The sequence below is a fragment of the Lodderomyces elongisporus genome, chromosome 6 (assembly GCF_030384665.1).
Source record: "Lodderomyces elongisporus chromosome 6, complete sequence".
Lineage (NCBI taxonomy): Eukaryota > Fungi > Ascomycota > Pichiomycetes > Serinales > Debaryomycetaceae > Lodderomyces > Lodderomyces elongisporus.
Window position 1 is genome coordinate 471,744 of NC_083678.1, and position 19,336 is coordinate 491,079.

General features: G+C 36.2%; 13 protein-coding genes and 3 non-coding genes across 16 annotated transcripts; 8 read left to right on the forward strand and 8 right to left on the reverse strand. All coding sequences in view use genetic code 12, as the record gives it.

The window, feature by feature from the left end:
* Positions 1 to 120: 120 nt before the first annotated feature.
* On the forward strand, positions 121 to 933 carry BUD23 (18S rRNA (guanine1575-N7)-methyltransferase; the record flags this gene model as incomplete). Its single annotated transcript, XM_001524749.2, has 1 exon — positions 121 to 933. One exon carries the CDS (start codon positions 121 to 123, stop codon positions 931 to 933), a length of 813 nt encoding a protein of 270 aa, XP_001524799.2.
* A 451-nt stretch (positions 934 to 1,384) lies between these two features.
* Positions 1,385 to 2,070, forward strand: PVL30_004655 (uncharacterized protein; the record flags this gene model as incomplete). Its single annotated transcript, XM_001524750.2, has 2 exons — positions 1,385 to 1,466; positions 1,613 to 2,070. 2 exons carry the CDS (start codon positions 1,385 to 1,387, stop codon positions 2,068 to 2,070), a joined length of 540 nt encoding a protein of 179 aa, XP_001524800.2.
* Positions 2,071 to 2,361: 291 nt separating this feature from the next.
* Positions 2,362 to 2,691, reverse strand: PVL30_004656 (uncharacterized protein; the record flags this gene model as incomplete). The annotated part of the gene is made up of 1 exon (XM_001524751.2): positions 2,362 to 2,691. The coding sequence occupies one exon, from the start codon at positions 2,689 to 2,691 to the stop codon at positions 2,362 to 2,364; it is 330 nt and encodes a 109-aa protein (XP_001524801.2).
* Positions 2,692 to 3,677: 986 nt separating this feature from the next.
* PVL30_004657 (uncharacterized protein) lies at positions 3,678 to 3,938 on the forward strand (the record flags this gene model as incomplete). The annotated part of the gene is made up of 1 exon (XM_001524752.2): positions 3,678 to 3,938. One exon carries the CDS (start codon positions 3,678 to 3,680, stop codon positions 3,936 to 3,938), a length of 261 nt encoding a protein of 86 aa, XP_001524802.1.
* Positions 3,939 to 5,295: 1,357 nt separating this feature from the next.
* PVL30_004658 (uncharacterized protein) lies at positions 5,296 to 5,910 on the forward strand (the record flags this gene model as incomplete). Its single annotated transcript, XM_001524753.2, has 1 exon — positions 5,296 to 5,910. One exon carries the CDS (start codon positions 5,296 to 5,298, stop codon positions 5,908 to 5,910), a length of 615 nt encoding a protein of 204 aa, XP_001524803.2.
* An 848-nt stretch (positions 5,911 to 6,758) lies between these two features.
* Positions 6,759 to 6,830, reverse strand: PVL30_004659. Its single transcript has one exon. It is a non-coding gene; the product is annotated as a tRNA-Gln (tRNA).
* Positions 6,831 to 7,528: 698 nt separating this feature from the next.
* Positions 7,529 to 7,600, reverse strand: PVL30_004660. Its single transcript has one exon. It is a non-coding gene; the product is annotated as a tRNA-Glu (tRNA).
* Positions 7,601 to 7,893: 293 nt separating this feature from the next.
* TRY3 (Transcriptional regulator of -form-adherence 3) lies at positions 7,894 to 9,465 on the reverse strand (the record flags this gene model as incomplete). Its single annotated transcript, XM_001524754.2, has 1 exon — positions 7,894 to 9,465. The coding sequence occupies one exon, from the start codon at positions 9,463 to 9,465 to the stop codon at positions 7,894 to 7,896; it is 1,572 nt and encodes a 523-aa protein (XP_001524804.2).
* Positions 9,466 to 11,056: 1,591 nt separating this feature from the next.
* On the reverse strand, positions 11,057 to 11,151 carry PVL30_004662. The gene has a single exon. It is a non-coding gene; the product is annotated as a tRNA-Glu (tRNA).
* A 923-nt stretch (positions 11,152 to 12,074) lies between these two features.
* On the forward strand, positions 12,075 to 12,668 carry PVL30_004663 (uncharacterized protein; the record flags this gene model as incomplete). The annotated part of the gene is made up of 1 exon (XM_001524755.2): positions 12,075 to 12,668. One exon carries the CDS (start codon positions 12,075 to 12,077, stop codon positions 12,666 to 12,668), a length of 594 nt encoding a protein of 197 aa, XP_001524805.2.
* Positions 12,669 to 13,177: 509 nt separating this feature from the next.
* LSM7 (Sm-like protein lsm7) lies at positions 13,178 to 13,803 on the forward strand (the record flags this gene model as incomplete). The annotated part of the gene is made up of 3 exons (XM_061119594.1): positions 13,178 to 13,189; positions 13,255 to 13,489; positions 13,664 to 13,803. 3 exons carry the CDS (start codon positions 13,178 to 13,180, stop codon positions 13,801 to 13,803), a joined length of 387 nt encoding a protein of 128 aa, XP_060975577.1.
* A 56-nt stretch (positions 13,804 to 13,859) lies between these two features.
* FUR1 (Uracil phosphoribosyltransferase, synthesizes UMP from uracil) lies at positions 13,860 to 14,872 on the forward strand (the record flags this gene model as incomplete). Its single annotated transcript, XM_001524756.2, has 3 exons — positions 13,860 to 13,868; positions 14,095 to 14,100; positions 14,177 to 14,872. The coding sequence occupies 3 exons, from the start codon at positions 13,860 to 13,862 to the stop codon at positions 14,870 to 14,872; spliced, it is 711 nt and encodes a 236-aa protein (XP_001524806.2).
* A 9-nt stretch (positions 14,873 to 14,881) lies between these two features.
* ARP1 (centractin- actin- protein of the dynactin complex) lies at positions 14,882 to 16,135 on the reverse strand (the record flags this gene model as incomplete). Its single annotated transcript, XM_001524757.2, has 1 exon — positions 14,882 to 16,135. One exon carries the CDS (start codon positions 16,133 to 16,135, stop codon positions 14,882 to 14,884), a length of 1,254 nt encoding a protein of 417 aa, XP_001524807.2.
* Positions 16,136 to 16,546: 411 nt separating this feature from the next.
* Positions 16,547 to 17,074, forward strand: MLC2 (Myosin type II regulatory light chain; the record flags this gene model as incomplete). Its single annotated transcript, XM_001524758.1, has 1 exon — positions 16,547 to 17,074. The coding sequence occupies one exon, from the start codon at positions 16,547 to 16,549 to the stop codon at positions 17,072 to 17,074; it is 528 nt and encodes a 175-aa protein (XP_001524808.2).
* Positions 17,075 to 17,165: 91 nt separating this feature from the next.
* Positions 17,166 to 17,663, reverse strand: RPO26 (subunit common to RNA polymerases I, II, and III; the record flags this gene model as incomplete). Its single annotated transcript, XM_001524759.1, has 1 exon — positions 17,166 to 17,663. The coding sequence occupies one exon, from the start codon at positions 17,661 to 17,663 to the stop codon at positions 17,166 to 17,168; it is 498 nt and encodes a 165-aa protein (XP_001524809.1).
* A 468-nt stretch (positions 17,664 to 18,131) lies between these two features.
* On the reverse strand, positions 18,132 to 19,250 carry QCR2 (ubiquinol-cytochrome c reductase core subunit 1; the record flags this gene model as incomplete). The annotated part of the gene is made up of 1 exon (XM_001524760.2): positions 18,132 to 19,250. The coding sequence occupies one exon, from the start codon at positions 19,248 to 19,250 to the stop codon at positions 18,132 to 18,134; it is 1,119 nt and encodes a 372-aa protein (XP_001524810.2).
* Positions 19,251 to 19,336: the final 86 nt, after the last annotated feature.

The window sequence follows — 19,336 nt, forward strand, 5'->3', positions numbered from 1 at the left end:
TCTTAAAGATTGTCTCAGTGCAGATATCTCCACAGCCATCACCATCACCACCACCACTGTTACAACTACCACCACTATTACTCCTATTCCTACTACTGCTTTTACCACTATTTAGAAGCAATGTCTAGACCAGAAGAGCTTGCTCCACCCGAGGTGTTTTATAATGACACAGAATCATTCAAATATACATCTTCGACTCGTGTACAGCACATCCAGGCCAAGATGACATTACGAGCCTTGGAACTACTAAACCTTGATTCAGAGCAACCACACTTTATTCTTGATCTAGGGTGTGGGTCAGGTCTCTCGGGCGAGATTCTTACCGAGGAGGGTTATAATTGGGTTGGTATGGATATTTCCCCCAGTATGTTGGCTACTGCCTTGGATAGAGACGTTGAGGGAGACTTGTTCCTTGCCGATTTGGGTAATGGAGTGCCATTCCGTGCAGGTACATTTGACGCTGCCATCTCCATCTCAGCGATCCAGTGGTTATGTAACGCCGATACTGCTGGTGTTGATCCCAAAAAGAGATTATTGTATTTTTTCAACACATTGTATGCGTCGCTAAAGAGAGGTGGGAAGTTTGTTGCACAATTTTATCCCAAAAACGATCAACAGACAGAGAGTATAATGAATGCAGCCAAAGTTGCTGGGTTTGGCGGTGGTGTTGTGTTGGATGATCCAGAACTGAAAAGTAAAAAGAAGTATTACTTGGTGTTGACTGCGGGTGTTTCTGAACGAAATATCAATTTAGCTGGTGCTGAGATGGAGGTGGATGCAAAGAATGATAGAAAGGAAAATAGGAAAAAGAGAAAGTTGGCTGAGTCTCGAAAAGAATATATCAATAGAAAGAAGGAGACTATGAGGAGGAGAGGTAGAAAAGTTGCCGAAGACTCCAAGTTCACTGGTCGTAAGAGAAAGCATAGATTTTGATGCGCTTGGCAAAAGGGAGAGAGAAAAAGGAGAAGAAGGAGGAGAAGGAGGAGAAGGAGGAGAAGAAGAAGAGGTAGAACATACAGAGTATTTGAAATTCAGTTTGACTATACAAGAAGTAAATTTTATTGAACCAGGAAGAGTCTTGAGTGTTCTAAATGGAGTATTTGGCAAATTATAAATGTAATACTGTAATGCTCTTTTTTTTTCATTGTTGTATATGTATAACTATTTCGCGGTAGTCTTTTGGTGTCTCTTGTTACAACAAACCAACTGAACAGAAGAGCGAAGAAAAAAAAAATTGGAGAAAAGAAAATGAAAAAAAAGTATCAAAGCAGAAAAAAAATAAAAAAAACCATACCAATTCGAAAAAAAACTGAGCTTGAAATTTACATTGTCGTTTTGGCGTATTACTCAAATATACAACAACACCATTTGTAACGATATCAACATGTTCAAGTCAGTAACACGATCTTTGGCACTTAGGCCGACATTTATCCAACCAGTGAGAGCATTCCGCTATTTAAAGAAAAGTATGTCTTAGCCATTTGGTTGGCACAAAGAATCAGGGGGAAGAAGAGTAGGAGATATATTGAAGCATAAATATATGTATATATATATATGTCTATGAATATGTACAATATGTACCAATGAGCTTTGTACTAACATTTGAAAACAGCATTACCTACAGTTTATGAGCCACTTCCACCAAAGAGAAATGGTGAAAATATCATGCACTATGTACAGAAACAAATGCTAGCCAAGCATGATCCTACAGGAAAAAGAAGAGCGCTTCTCGATTCGCTGAATGGGTTACGTGCGGGAGACATGATTAAGATATCATTCACAAACAGAAATGATGTTATTGGAAGAATCATTGCCATCAAGAGAGGATATATGAACTTGGGATCAAGTATATTATTGAGAACCAAGTTGGGAAGAGTTGGGTCTGAGATCAGAGTTCCGGTTTACAATCCCAACATTAGAAATATTGAATTGCTTCATAAACCAGAGAAATACTTGCCAAGACGTACACAATACTATATCAGAGAAAAGAGGATAGATGTTGGTGATGTTGAAGCATTTGTGAAACGACACCAAGCTGAAAAGGAGAAAGCAAATTCCGAGCAGAAATAACTACATCAGTAAAGTAATAGCACTGTAAATAGTGAAAAACCTGACTAATAATGCAATAGCTGAAGTAGATAGCTGAAATAGATGGCCAAATTATTTGTAACAAAATTTATTAAAATTAATAAATGGAAAATAAATATATATATATCTATATATATATATATATATATATATATATATAAAAGGAAGGGAATGAGACAGAACAGTGTTTGCAAGCGTTTAAAAGAATTGAAATTGCCAAGGGTGATGCTGTTTTTCCATCTCCAGTATTGGTGCACGAAAACAAGCATGTTCCTAATCACTTATATCACTTTGACTCTTTTGTAGTATCTCGAGTTTTCTAATAAGTTCATTACCAAACTGATTGCAAAATGTTGGACTTATTGATTGCATTAATGCTTCGAAGGTTTCAAAATGTTGTGAAACTTTTCCATCACCATTATCATCAAGGACTCGAAATTGGTACCATCCACCAAGATTGACGGTGATTTTGATAGTTTCACCTTCGACGGTCTGTATTTTCAAATATTCAATTGCATCTTTAACTAGTCGTGCTTGTGGGAATAAAGATTTATATTCATTGTAAATTGTGTTTAGTTCCGTATGTCGCTGAGTTTCATCCATAACGTCGTATTATAAATGGTTTATGAAGATATAATGTGTTTGCTGTTTGAGGAACAAAAGTACTCGACTAGTGGTCTAGTGGACTGGTAGATTGACTAGCGCTGGTGTTTGTAATTGAATCTCGTTGGCTAGACTTGGTTGCCGTCGATGTTTGGGTTGCAAGTAAGTTAGCAGAAATAGGCTTGTGAGTGACAAGATTCTATTCTCTACAATTGATAGAATGTCGTAGCAAGACGGCTAATATTGAACCAAGATAAATTCAAAAAAAAAGGTTTAAACTGTTATTTCAAAAGTCTTTACTGCTTCGTAGACTACCAAGCTCATCTAGTACATATGTCCACAAATCCACATGTCGACGTGTTTACCAATTTACAAAATTACAGAATAACAAATCACAACATGGTTGATAAAACAAATACAGAAATATGCAAACACAGAGATATATATGTATATATGTAAATGAAATGTAGTCACAACTGATTCCCAATGTCCCATGACTTTATAGTCAACATCAGGCGCCCAGAAACGTGCTCCTACTTAAAGGTCAATCTACGCATAATGTCCACATGTAAACCTCCAGTGATTGATTCTACAGAAAAAGAATCAATACCTTTATGTAAAGGGTGATCACGCGAATGATGTTGAAGAAGAAGAAGAAGAAGAAGAAGAAGAAGAAGAGAAAAGGATTTTTTATGAAGAAGAAAAATTTGGACTGAAAAAATTTAGATTTATGTTGATGGTTTCTCGCTGTCTTGGAAATGGAGTTTAGTGCAAAAAAAAAAATAAAATCACAGAAACAGAACAAGAAAAAGCTGACGAGGAACTGGGAGCGCAGTGCCAGTTAACCAAATGGCAACCAAAACTACTATCCACACATTTATTGTGCTTACGTTTCAATTTCATTACCACTACCAAAAACATCAACAAACACGAAAACAAAAACAAAAACTTAAACATAAACATAAAAATACAAACATAAACGTAAAATGACAGGCCTTTCCCCAGAGAGTTTAATCTCAGCACAAATGCATGTGACAATCACTGATTGCAGAAATTTTGATGGGATATTGACAGCCATTGACCCGTTTGGGAACTTGTTACTATCGGAAACATATGAGATTTCTAAGGATAAATTTGACGATAGCAAGGTACATCAGAGAAAGATTGGGTTGGTCAGTATACCAAGGAGTACAATTAAAAGTATCAAGGTGGACAAGCGGACTCATGAAAGGATATTCAAAAGCTAATCATTTTACTATCCTGTAAATCAACTGAATCACTACTATTATTATTATTATTGTTGTTGTTGTTATAAATGACAGCAGCAGCAATAACAAAAAGAGAAACGGCAGAAGCAGAAGTAGTAGCGTCATGAGCATCATTATTGACAATACCTTTGGAAATATCAGCAGCACCACTAACGTCTATGACGTCTGTACTATGGTGTAACTATATATTTGGCAAGAGTTGTCTATAAAACCAAACAAGTATGGGTTAAATTTTTTGGAGCTCATCAACCATGCAACCTGATTATGACCAAGGTAAATAGTCATCTGGTGACTAGTTTACATCAATGGCAAGGTGATGAAAAATAATCATATCATTTGAAATTCGTCACCCATGTTCAAATTACTCATCAACAAAATGTCGCAGCTAATGCTGTTGTAGTGGGAGGAGGGGGGTGTTTTCAGCTATTGATTAAAACTGAATTTCCTTTTCTTTCCTATTCTTTCTTTTCCTTTTTTTTTGAAGAAACCCTTTTAATTTCACCGACATAGAAGAACCTATTTGCTGGACTGTACGCCCTGGTCTGGTGTCAAAAAGAGAAAAACCATACGTGTAAGAAAAGAAACCAAAAAAAAAAAGAAAGAATGAAAGAAAGAAATGGATATCCTCTCACCAAAATCACTTAATTCTTGCCGTGAAACATGTGAGGTGTGCATTTAAATATATATATGAGCTGCGAAGTATAAATATATATAAATATATATAAATATACATGTACTTTGTATAGATATATTCATTTCTTTTCTCTTTCTGTAAAAAAAATATACTCAAAAATAGTACCATCAATATTATAGAGCATGTACTTATTTCAAAAGAAAAGACGTATGGCCTTATATACAATTTTCTTTCCCTACGTCCGCCATAGTTGGAGTAGACGCTACAGTTGAAGTGAATCTGGCGTCATTTCGTATGTAATAAAGAGCGCGCCGCATAGATTTAGATCGAACTTTGTAGTACGCCGCTCTCTTACTTCTTTCCCTTTTTCTTTTTCTTTTTGTGGCGTGAAAAAACTAAAGAAAAATAAAGAAAAATAAAGTGCTGGAGTGTGCGCGAATGTGAATTTGTGTGTATGTGTATATAAGGGAACAAAACAAAACAGAACAACACCGCCTTATTCTTTGATAGAAAATTTCTTTATTTTTAACCGCTGATAAGATCAACTTTGAAATATCTGCAACAACTACAACATCGACCAAAAAAACAAAAAAAGAATAAGAATAAAAAACAATCTTTTGTACGAAACAAAAAGAATACTCACGGTCTGTAATTCACGTCTTTGCATAATTTGTTACTCCCTCATCAGACGTCAAACACACAATGCAGGGAAGCTACAAAAGTAATGGTTTACCAAGACCTTACTATATGAAACCATCAAAGAGAAAGCACTCGCCCTATGCCAATCTTAAAGAACCGGTATCTTTCTTCAACACCCCCAGGCGGAAGCTTATGGGCTACATCACCGTGTTCTTGCTCATCAGTACCCTAATGTGGTGGCTTTCGCAAGATTTGAAAGATCGCCCTGATAAAATTTACGAATTAGTTCCCGAAACAGACCATCCTCCTGAGAATAAACTCAACCTGGGTAAAAGCTCTCATAACCTTGATGACGTGGTAAAGAATGCTGGCTCCAAAGCTGATAAAGAAATTGAAAATTTGGACTTGGCTGAGAACTTGGCTGCTGGACCTAAGGGTGAAAAGGGAAAGGGAGTATTGGAGGCACCAAAAGGTGGTATTGCAAATGAGGCTCCTGTTGTTGGCAGCGATGAAGACAAGATTGTAGGATCAGGACAAGGTAATCAGGGGAAACATAGAAACATTGAAAAGTCGTCGAATGTTGGTGGGAAAGGTGCAGCTGGAGATGCCAACGAAGGTGAGAAGAAGAAAGTTTCAAATAAGGAAAAGGTACAACAAATCATCCTCGAATCTCACTGAGTCTCACTGAGTCTCATTCCTTTATACTTACTCGCATACTCACCAACATCAACAATAACAGTTGGGGAAACTCTTTTTTTTTTTAACATTACAATGAGACATCATAGCTTTAGGTTAATTATACATTTAAGAATAAAGAAAAACAGCCATCGCAACTAAACTCTATCTAGAAGGAGGAGATTTTCCTAAAGAAATGAATGGGGAATTAGAGGGGGTGGGTAGAAAAGGACATGTATGCAGTTGCACTATGGATACGAAATTTAAATGAAAAATGAAAAAAGAAAGAAGAATTGATAATTAGATAAGTAAATAATTGAAAAATAGAACTTTTTTAATGCAAATTATACCTTAATACCACCACCATAAATATAGTATACTTTGGAACTAGCTATATTGAACTACTTAGATAAGTAGCTTAGTAAAGATGTTGAAAGTTTTTGAATAGGGCGTGTGGATCGATTGTAGTAAGTATCCAATTTGTCATTACAGTATTAGTAGTTACAATACCTATCACAAACTATTCTAATATTTCATCCTCCTTCCACCGAAAAAAAAATAAAAATAGAAATAAAAATAAAAATAAAAAGATGAAGAAGAAGGGAACTAACGGAAAAAGAGAACAAGAACAAGCCATCAAATCCGATTTAAGATAAAAAGCCCTTACATAGTTCTCAAACTAGTTAACATCAAAGGTTTTATTGAGTTTTGAAAAGGAAAAAGAGATGCAGATAGTGTATATTCTAAACATCAATGGCATACACTCTAGGGTTCTCTCAAATTGATAAATAAAAGGAAAAAAAATATAAAAATTCACATCTTGCAAAAGAGAAAATGGAAAAAAAAATTAAAGGCCACACTGGGACTCGCACCCAGGTTTCCGGAATCAGAATCCGACGTGATAACTCCTACACAATGCGGCCGTATAGTTTCGTGCGTAAAACTGACTGCGCCAGATACTACATTTTGTTCAATTTTTGAAACTGTGACAATCTAGTACCCACAATTTTAGCTTTTTAAAATCCAAATAATGTATAGAAAACGGTTTTGTTTCCTTCTTGCTTTTATAAAAAGCTCTCACATTTTTTTTTTACATTATATTGAGTTATAACTGATAACAAACATGATTCTTGCAATCTACTTTAACCTCTATGTCCTTGACAATCAAGTTTTTTGAAAAAACATGCCCTGCTTGAAATGCATAATTACACTAATGTACCTTTATTTTTGTACACCCCTCAATTTCTGCTGTATTTTCCAATGCCTAATGAAAATGGATGTTTAACAAGTTTGCTATTCTTTTGTATAACCGATTCAAATCAAGCTCCTTTTTTTTAACAAGTTGAAGCTAGAAGTATATAATTTATAAACTTTGTTAAAGAAATTTGCATTTCTATTCTTTAGCTATAAACAAGTCAAATGTTAGTTTTGTCCATTTTCACTTAACCACTTAATCTGGAATGGAAATGGGAAGAATCCGAAAAAAAAAAAATTATAGATTTGAAATAAAATAAACGCTAATAGAAAATAAATTTTTCTTTGAGAAATAAAAATTAAGAAAAAGGAGAGAGCTCTAAATTTCCTGAGATGAAAAACTAAAGAGCCGGAAAAAAATAAAATCCTCCCTTGCGGGGAATCGAACCCCGATCTGCTCGGTGAAAGCGAACCGTGATAGCCATTACACTACAAAGGACTTTTTGATGTTTAATGAAATACCATGGTAATCTATAATGTGTACAATTGTTGATGTTGATGATAATGCAATAATAGTAATGCTGAATTTTGCTAAATTTTACTGCTTTTTGCCCATTTTTACTCATTTTCAAAATCGGTCTTTGAAATTGGTTATCAAGCTCTTAATTATATGAAAGCAAACAAACTTAGGTTGTGGATATGTGAGAGGAGAAAGTGGAAAACTAGGAGGAAGGAAGAAAAAGAAATAGTGAATAAAGGAAATAAATATATTCATATATATATATATATATATTAAACTATAATACATTTCTCACCCTTGGCATTACCTTTCAATTCATTATATCGTTCTTTCTCACGATCTCTTAATTTTTCTCTTACTTCAATAGGGAAATATTTTTTCATGATTTCCATCGATTCCAAATCCAAATTACTCGAGTCAGCTTCCAATATAGCATCTGGCTTACGACACATAGGACAGCTTGTCTTGTCATCTTTTTTCAACTTAACTAAGCACCTGACACAGAACAAGTGGCCACATGATAGTCGGATAGGCTTGTATGCGATACTCATACAAATAGGGCACGAGTAGTCATCGATTTGCGGAATGATTTGGATTACTGAGTTTTGGATAACGTAGCATATGGATTGTGCTAGCGACTTTCCACTAACAAAAATATGGTCGGAAGAAATAAGTTTGGGGTATATTGTTTGAATTCCCAATGAGGTTTGCTTATCAAATTTTTTTAGGATTTTGCGTAGTGCTTCGGTGTTTATGCTTTGAAATTGAAGCATTTTGAGCAAATGGTAATTCATTGAGACAAATTGTTCAAATGCGGCAAGACTCTTTTTTTTCTTGAATTGCACAATTAGGCCCGATTTGTTCACATTGTTCATAAATTCGTCCAAATGAGCTTTGATATCGTCACCAGAACGTGGACTTCTATGTTGGTCATTATATTGGAAATAAACCTCTGAATCTAGATATATTTTGAAAAGTTCTCTCCATTTATACATTTCCGATCTGGTCCCGGTAAACGACGAAACGTAATGAGCGATGCTTTGTACTTCATTGATAAGTTTCTTTTCTTCTGTTCGTCGAAGATAGTCCAATGCCTCCAATTCTTCATCCAACATTTTAAAGAACTTGCTATCTGAGTTGAGGACAATGTATATCTCGCGTTTCTTGTGTTCTGGATCTCGCAAAAGTAACTTGTCCATAGTGTTTGGTAACTCTTCTATTTCAAACGCAGAATCTGTCTTGGGAGCAAAGACGGGTGTCGGCATCGAGGTTGATGTAGATGTAGATGTGGATGTGGATGTCAATGGCGGTATAGGTCCTTGTGCAGAGGCAGAAGCAGAGGCAGTTGGCGACAATGGGCGCAATGGTGGCGATAATGATCCTTCACGACTTGACACTAGTCGCAATTCTCCATCGTCCTCTTCTTTCAATTCCACTATTTTCTCTTCCTCTGAACTACTCGAGTCATCATTAAGAAGTGATTCGATTTTTTGTTTAATCTCATTACATGTCTTTGTTATTGTGTCGTCGGATAAGCTCTCATTACTAAAGTCTAGTGTGATCTTGAGTATTGGTTTGATGGTATGACTCTCAGGTGAGGCTTTTGTTAAGGTGTATTCGGCGATTATGGGGTTGGAGGGACTTGTAGACTGGTTGTCGTCCATATCCACCTCTTTATCATTGATGAGCAACTTGAGTTTGTTCAGCTCTAACCCCAAGAACTTCAACTCATCAACAACCTTGTTGATACATTTCTTCAAGGCTTTGTACTTGATAGCTGCTTCAACCCATTCTTCAGGAATATCTCGACTGAGTTCCCTTTCCAACGTCTTTGCAAACTTCATAGATGTATGTATGTATGTATGTATGTATGTATGTATGTATGTATGTATGATACTGATAACGATTGACACAAAAATAATTTAGATGCTAGCTCATGGGGAGCTCGTCACAAACGGTGGTTTATTCTGATGACAATAATGATGGGGAAAGGAAAGGAAAGGAAAAGAAGAAGCCTTGAGTAGAAGCAATGAGTTCACCGATAAGCTATACTAAATTGAGTAATAAAAAACAGCTAAACAGCTAAACAGCAAAATGGTAAAATTGCAAAATTGCAAAATGGTAAAAAAAAAGTATATACAAAACCTTTTGTTGCTGGTGATGATGAGATTGTCTGCTGGGGAAAGTATTAGGTTCGAAATAATTTTTTGATCGTCTAGTTGGTTTGAGTGAATCTAAAATCTAAATAATTATTTTTTTCCTCTTCTTTCTGGTTCTTTTAAATTTTCTATAGTCTTAATAGGACACGGCTCAACTCTTTTAGCTAAGTGGAAACAAAAAAATGTAAGACAAGCTGTGTGAATGGTATAAAGTGAGGCTGGAAAAAATGATTAAGAAGATGATTAAGAAGATGATTAAGAAGATGATTAAGAAGATGATTAAGAAGATGATTAAGAAGATGAAGATGAAGCAATAGGGAAGAGACAGGCGGTAGGGCTCATAATTTTCAAGCAAGAAACAAAATTGGATTATAAAGCAGAAAACAAGATCTTTTGGAGTAAAAGTTGTACCTACTACAACAACTACAACTATTAAAAAAAAAATTATAGAAAAGAAAAGCAAGGCGGTACGATTAGTACACAAAACGACGAGTTGGAATTTGTTTTCGAATTATATTGTATACCCAAAAAAATTGTGACACGTGGGGTTCCCCAATAGTAAGTATATCATTTGCATCTCAGACTGCTTCGAATGTTTTATGTCAAATGGGCATTGCCATTTGCAATTAAAGCTTTTTTTTTGGGGTTCTTTTGGCAAAATATTGATTATCAATAGTATTATTGTTGTTGCTGTTTTCTTTTTTTTTTATTTCAACTTTTTTTTTGCATCATATTTGACCAAAGAAGTTTTGATACTTTTCTCGAATGTTGCCTAGAAATTTACAGCTGCAACCAATTCCATGTTTGATCTCGCTTGCAGGGTCCATTCCGTATTTATTTTATGCCTTTTTTTCATTATCAACTATGTTTACATCTTATATGTCGTGTGTGTCAACAGTAGGCGTCAATATTGTACAAATTTTTATCAAGATTATGCTATTCTTTTTCATTAACAAAATGTGCTTGCTTGAGTTTGGACTTCTATCAGAACTAGTGCATAATGCTTTGAAGTAGCCCAAATAATTTCAAACGGTTTTTCCACAAAAAAAAAAAAAAAATTACACGTAAAAAAAATTGAAACCAAGAGGTTGAAACAATAAAAAGTTTTCAAAGTTAGTAAGTAATACTTGTAGCATTGTGGAGAATTCCTACAGACATGATACACATTCTTCTAAAGTATATGCTTAACTTCGTTTTGTTTACCAAAAAAGAAGGGGATAAGATTACTTAAAATGATAACGAAAATGAAAACAGAAGAAGGAAAAAAAATAAAATTCTCCCTTGCGGGGAGTCGAACCCCGGTCTGCTCGGAACTTTCTTAACTGAAGAATTAATGAAAGCGAACCGTGATAGCCGTTACACTACAAAGGAATTTGTTGAGTAAAGAAATACCCCAAATTATTATACCAAAATATAGTTGTAGTTAAATAGCTCCAATTCAAGTAAAAAGATCAGTATGATATACTTTTGCAATCAATATTGAGTATATATAAAAAGGGGAAACCAACAATTAAAAGCACCAACAATATAGATAAGCTTGTAAAATTCAACGTTATCTTCTTTCATTTCATTTCTTCTCTTTCTTCGTTTACCTTCCCCTCAGAAAAAAAAAAATATCAAGAAAGAATGGCGATGATTCCATATATATATTCAAAAATCCATCTACCTCATATAAAGAAGATAAAAAAAATTTATAACAACCACAATTAACGAATAGAAAGTTGCATTACAACACCTTATCATGTTATTTGACAAATATACCTCATTTCATATTCTTCCATAGTGACTGAAGAGAGAGATGCAATAGAAGGAAAAGTTGATGACAAACTTGTCATCTCTTCCCCAAGCAATTGCTGCAAAAATAAAGGGAAGAAAAAATAAGGGAGGACTAAATTTTGTCAGAAAAAGAAGAGAAGAAAAAAAAGAAGAAGTAAAGAATACTTAATTACTATGTCGCGTCATAATATGTTGCACACGACAAGTACTCAATTCTCACGACATTTATGTTTGTTTTTCTCCTCTAAAGTCACTTTTTGTTCTACACTCAAACTCTCACCTTTATACAAAGTGAAAAAGTTTTTTCAAAACATTTAACAATTAAAGGAAAAAAAAGAAAAAAGAAAAGAATCGAAGAAAGAAAAGAAGATAACTCCCCCCCCAATTTTTTTTTTTCAAAAGTTAAAACGACTGTTACGAAATCGTTGGGAATCACGCATCGTTTTATCATATTAAAATTTGGTTCTGTTCTGTTCTATCACGTTAACCAACTAACCATATAATATTAACCAAATACAATGAATAGGCAATTTGTTGTACGTAAAGTGCACAATGCTGCTGCGGGTGCCACAGCCCAGACAGCCAAATACATTCCATACCAACCAGTACCGCAGAACAGATTCAACCCGAAACGATCTGCATTCAACTTTAAGCCCAAATACACTTCTGGTTTAGTACACAATCCTCCATCAGCAATACTCCAACCATCGGTACAGACTCCGTATTTGTTCTTACCTCCAAATGACCCCAGAAGAGAAATGGCCAAGGCCAATCGTATATCACCATCAATTATCCAAGATATGCCCATTATCAGGGAATACAGAGCTCCACTGCAAAGAGACTATAGCATAACTGCAGAGACTGTACAGAAACTAAAGCAATTATATGCTGAGGATCCTGTGCGCTGGAACCTCAAGGCTTTGAGTAAAGAGTTTAATATTGATATGACCAGGTTGAGGTATTTCTTTAAAACGCAACTTCAAAAGGCCAAAAAGATGGAAAACTTACAAAAAGCTATGGAGGGAGAAAATGAGGATACTCAACGATTACCAAAGAGACATGTTTTGGATAGAAAAAAGAGAAGAGAAATGTGGATGAGAAATGAATACTAGACGAGTTGCATGTTTAAGGGCCCGATTGATTGTTGTTTTTTCAACATTCAACGTCGAGGTGAGAGATTCCAAGTTTGTCTAGGCAAAGAAAAGGTAATATTGAAAGAAGAGGGGAGAGGAGAGGAAAGGAGAGGAAAGAGTGTTTATGCATAAACCTGCCAATTGTTTATACAATGAAAATTAACGAGCAGTGGTGTACGCAAATCTATCTAGACCCAATAATTGTAAATATCAATTTTTTGAATCAACCCTGGATCAACTAAATTTTATGTAGTAGATTGCATCTTGTAGAGGAATAGAGTGCTACCACAAAGTCAGTAGTAGCTGTAGTTGTAGTATTAGTAATGGTGGTGGTGGGGAGAAGGATTTTTTGAGCCAAAGCGAGAGAAAAACTTGAATTCTCCAAAAAGTCAGAAAACCCAAAAAACCAAAAAAAAGACATATTAGATACTGTCACAATTATTAAAAACCAGCAATTTGCATTCATAGATAGAACCCAAAGAGAACTTATGACAGATAACGTATGTGCCTTTTGCGAATGGCTTCTACAGTTTCAGGAAAGAGTATACTAACAAACTATATATAGGAACAAAAGAGACAAGGAGGTCAGAGACAGCAGAACAAGAGAAGGGGTCAGCTGCATAACAACGATAAACCAAGATCTGAAGGTCCCAAGAGAGAGGCTATCCTAGATTTAAACAAACACAAGGGTGAAGAAATAAGAGTTAGATGTGTCGGTGGGAGACAAATTACTGGAATTCTCAAAGGATTTGATCAATTGATGAATTTGGTGTTGGAGGATGTGACAGAGCAGCTAAGAGGTATGTTGCGATTGATTAAATATAGTTTTCTTTTTTTACCTTGGAAGTTTTTCTTCTTCTATACAAAGTAATTGGAAGAAGATTTATTCAATATCACACTAAAATTTCAATCGATTTGATTTGATATGATTTGATTTCGTTATATATAACATTTACTAACTAAATCAAACCTAGACCCGGAAGATGAAGACAAGTTGACAGACAAGACAAGGCAGCTTGGGTTGGTAGTTGTGAGATGTACAAGTCTCATGACCATATCGCCAGTTAATGGTAGTGAAATCATCGATAACCCATTTGTACAAACAGAACAATAAGAATTAGATTTTGGATATTTATTGTTTACATTATTGAATAATAAATTGTTTTTACGATGCACATAGTAAAAATGGACTTGATTATTTTTCAAGGAATAATTTTGCTTCTGCTTTTCTTCCTCTTTGCTTATGTTCTTTGCTCTTGCTCTTTGCTCATGGTCTTTGCTCATGTTCTTTGCTCAGACTCAAACTCGCGCTCACAGTCTTTACATCGCAGACGCGGCGTTGGCCTCGACAGTATCAACTCTAAGACCAGTTTTTTTTTTTTTTTTTTTTTTTTTTCCTTTATAGTTTTACGTTTATCATTTTCTCTTCTTCCTTTTACCTTTCGATGAGAACTCTCTTATCTGATACTTTTGAAATCCTACTATAGTCATCAAACCAAACTCCACATTCAATATTGCATTTTTCAATGGCCGAATCAGTTAAAGTCGATGACAATGTTATCCTTCTTCCACAAACCAACCAATTAATTGGTCTTTACAGTATAATTCGTGACCAAAATACCAAAAGAGGAGACTTTGTCTTTTATTCAGACCGTATCATTCGTCTCCTCGTTGAGGAAGGTTTGAATCAGCTTCCCGTAGAAGATTGCATTATAGAGTGCCACGGCGGTCACAAGTACAAGGGCTCGAAATTTCTTGGCAAAATCTGTGGTGTTTCCATCGTTCGTGCTGGTGAATCCATGGAGATGGGATTGAGAGATTGCTGCAGGTCAGTGAGAATTGGTAAGATCTTGATCCAAAGAGACGAGGAAACTGCTTTACCAAAATTGTTTTACGAAAAATTACCCGAAGACATCAGCGACCGATACGTGTTCTTGCTCGACCCAATGTTAGCCACCGGTGGTTCAGCAATGATGGCCGTTGAGGTGTTGTTAGCTCGTGGAGTTAAAATGGAACGTATATTGTTTCTAAACTTGTTGGCAGCACCAGAAGGAATCAAGGCCTTCCGCGATAAATATCCAGGTGTCAAGATCATTACTGGTGGAATCGATGAGAAATTAGACGAGAACAAGTATATCGTACCCGGTTTGGGTGACTTTGGTGACAGATACTACTGCATCTAATTAATGTTGCTAAAGACATTTTCTAAATATAATATCAGGATCGTCCTTGTATTCTTCTGAAGAAACCCACATTTTTTTGAATGTCGAAAGTCCTGCCAAAATTGACCCACCAATCCATGTTGAGTATTTCCTCTCCGGTGGTGCAAAAATCTTGATTTTCATCTTTGTCGAATATGCGTCATCGGTGATCGACTTGTTCCATATCGACGCCAGAGCATCTTTATTTTGGTCCTGCAAATCCTTCAACTCTTTTAATAGTCGATCACCAAAATTCTTTATCAATGTATTGCCTCCAGAAAGTAGAATATTTTGATATAGTATCGGCCTCAAATCCAAGTCATTCTTGGCAATTGCACGAGAAACAAGATCATGTAGCCCGCTATACTCTGTGCCAATCAATTGTGGATTAAAAAGAATCTCTGGAGCTCTAAACCTCTCAACACCAAGATGCACTTCGTGGCCATCTGGCAATTTGTATGTCGAGAACAACTCATTGTTTGCATGACTGCTCTTTCTCAAATAATGCGCCCTATAAAGCTTTTCATCCCTTACCGGGTCCTTGGAGATAAAACAACACGATTCCTTCATCAGTCGTACAACTTCCAACTCTGCACTGCTTTGTAATGCTACACCAGTCATTCGTCGTATATTGTAGGATAAATGCGATGTAACGTCCCGCCCTGCAACATCCATTCGCTGTATCGATGGCGGTAAAGCAAAACCCTCATATACTGGAACAATATGGGAAACACCATCGCCACTATCCACAACCACTCCAGTAGTTCTCCCAGATGCATATAGGGCCAACACGGCTTGTATCGAAATGTACATGCATGGGACATTAAACTGTTCAAACATGACTTGGCACATCTTTTCACGATTACTTCTTGGATTGAGTGGAGCCTCGGTGATGAGTAATGGATGATCTTCGGGCTTGATCTTCAAATCCTGAGTAAACATATGATCCCAAATAATCTCCATATCGGACCATTTGGTAACTATACCATGCTCCACAGGGTAGTTGAGTCTTAGTAACCCTCTATTCTTTTGTGCTGCATCACCAACAAAGAGATCAGTATCGGAGGCAATTGTTGATCCCGAAGTTGAAGAGGTTAATGAACCTGCCATTAGTTTCTGGTATTTCGGTCTTCCAATGATGGACGATGCATATGTCCTAGGTTTCTCCTCGCCAGCAAATCCAGCTTTTAAAGTACCCAGTCCATTGTCCACCACTACTGGCTGGTTATATAATGTCTCATCCATTGGTGTATATTTTCAAAGTATCTTTTTTATTTCGTCCCCTTATTCTTTTATGTAATTTTTTTTTGGTTCCACCCCTTCCTTCTCTATTCTTTATTTTCAGTATAGTTTTGTTGTTGTTCCTTCTGTATTAAAAACTTGCAATCAGATCTTGCAACTATAATTTACTATTTGATCTCAAACCTAACGCGTCAAAATTAGGTAAACAAAAAAAAAAAGATAAAGAAATCAAAGATAATTCAAGAACACTTTCAACTATAACACCTTCCTCAGTCAATATTCCCTCTCCTTCCTCAACCTGATCCACCCGCTCAAAGAAGGAGAAGAAGAAGAAGAAGAAGAAGAAGAAGAAAAAAAATTAACAAGTTATACATTTACCCTTCCTAACTCCCCACTATCTCTCACAGTTATACAATGCTGCATTTAAATTCGTTATCCTCGAGTCAAAAGACGCAAATTAGAAATGCATTCACCATAATAGACGGAGAATCAAGAGACGAGACTATTACAATATCGGATCTCAAGGAAGTGTATTCTTCTATGGGCATTAAAGTGCCGACAGAGTCACAACTTAAAACCATGTTGACTATTGATGGGGCTGATCATTCTGAAAAAGGAATTACTTTTGCCCAGTTTCTGAACATATTGGCGAAAGAGATGCTGCGGCTAGAAGGAAAATCCATCATTTATGAAGCTCTACAAGTATACCTGGCTACAACAACGACAAAACAAGACAATCAAAAACAGTTTAAAGATGAATTACAGATTGATGTAGATAAGCTCAAAGATGCTTGCTGCTCAGTGCAAATCGACTCCGCCGACGGAAGCACGAAATTAAGTCGCCAAAGTTTTGATACATTGGTCGAAGGCTTTATACTGGAAACCATGGATGGAAAACGCATTTTTTTGGCTGCCAAGTGGATCGATGCATATTTCGAATAAGTAACAATATATATATATTACATACGCATATACATATATTGTAGTATATGCTTTATACTATTATTGCTATTGCAAATATTTATCACTAATTTTAGTGATCAACAATTAGTTCATCACACCCCCAGTCTTCATACGAACCATCTGGAAGGTATCTTCTGATCACCAAAGGAATCTTTCTCTGTGCCAACTCTTTCATTGCGATTTGCAAAGGATCTGTTTCACCCTCAATGTCCACCAATACAGGTGCATTTAGCGAAATCTGTAACGCTCTTGTTCCCAAGATTCTAGCTCGCTCGTATTTGGTCATGTAAGGAGTTGTAGTTCTCTTTTCTTTTGGAATAGCAAGTTCCCTCACTGTTTTCTTACGTTGACTCTGTTGTTGCTGTTGTGCGGCGGCAGAGGCAGCTGCAGCACTTTCTGGACCAAAACCACCGTTTATTATCTGTCTACCATCTTCAGTTTTCATTTGTGCATCTTCGCCATTGTTATTTGGTTCTTCGTAGTCGTCTTCTGAGAAGTAGTCTGCTTCTCCAAAATCTTCGTAATTCTCTGCTACCTCATTAAAAGCATTATCTTCGTTATCTGACATTTTATTTAGTGGGCGGTAGAGTTGGTTGTATGTGTAAAGTTTATGGTTTTATTATTGATGTATACTGAGAATTGAATGATCGATTATGATGATGATGATGATTATGTTGATGGTAGGTTGTCGATGGTGCTTCGTGATGGGGGAGAGAAGTTCTGACACAAACATCGCATTTTTCAGTGAGCGCAAAAAAGCGAAGAAAAAAAAAAAAGAGGAAAATGAAAATGAAAATGAAAATAAATAAATTAATAAAAATAAAAAAAAGAATAAAAAAAAGAGAATGTAAAGTGAGGCTTATATGGCTTTACCTGTAAAGATATACTTGCACCAAAGTTCTAACAAGGCGCTACAATTAATAAATACTAGACTGACATTGATTGAACTTTACATTAATTTGTAACTATTTTGATTATATATAGTATACACATATGTATATATATACATGCGTGTGTGTATATGAATGTGTCATATCTATAAGTCAGCAGCGAATGGCAAAACGTTCAAGTCACCAACAGCAACATAGTTGAATTCCTTGATTGGTGCTTCGCCTGCAGAAACTTGTATGCTCAATGGGTGTGCAACAGTAGATTGCAATGCCACCGATAATTCAGCACCTTTAACGGCTTTCTGCAAGTCGCTGGATGACACAGAGTCAGCAATCTTCTTAGCTTGTTTGATACCTTGAGCAACGCTTTCTGCTGATCCACTTACAGAGATGACGAATAAACCAGCATCGTTGTATTTGTACAAGTGGGAGGTGGCGCCTGGAATGTTGAACAATGGTGCATTGGATGAAGATAAGGTGGTTGAGCCAATAGCTGCAGACAAGACTTCGTATTTACCAAAGTCAGCTGGCTTGACTGGGAGACCAATCAAAGCTGCTGATTGACCAACTGCTGGAACTCTAGCCTCTTGACCTTTGTAAAAGTCAACTGGGACTGATGAGGCCTTGGAACCTTGTGGCAAGTCAGCAAATGCTGATTCCTTGACGAATTGAGTCAAGTCAGCCTCGTCTGCACCCTCTGAGTAGATGGCAATGTTTGAAGCATTAAAGTTTTGTTCAGCAAATTGCTTAACATCTTCAACTTCCAAAGGAGTAGACTCATTGTAGAAAAGTGGTGCACCCAATCCTCTTCTGAATGAGATTTCGTGCAACTTCTCCAAACCATTGAAATGTGGGTTTGCAAATGCATTCTTAACTTCTGCCTTGACTGATGGTAAAACAACTTCGTTAAACTCGTGAGGAGTGTATTGGGTGTTTGCAAGTACATTACCCAATTCCTCAACATAGTATGGCAAGTTTTGTTTCAAAAAAGTGGTCTTCAATACCAATGCATCTCTGGTAACTTTACCTTCAAATGTACCACCCAAAATCTCAGATTCTCTTGTGAATCTCAACGCTGACTTGGCCTTGTTGTTGGAGAAGGCAAATTTGGACAACAAGTGACCGGTACCGAATTTACCATTCTTGGAACCTGCATTGTCAACAACAACTGAAAGGGAAGTAAGTTCGCTTGGTGAGTTCTTTGAAGCAATTTTGATACCATTAACGGCCGAGCTATAAGCACGAACTGAATTGCGAGACAACATTATGTGAATGAGGTTTATATGGGAATATGAGCTATAGTTTAATGTTTTTGATCAAAGACTGCAATTGCTCTGGTCTTGTACTTGCT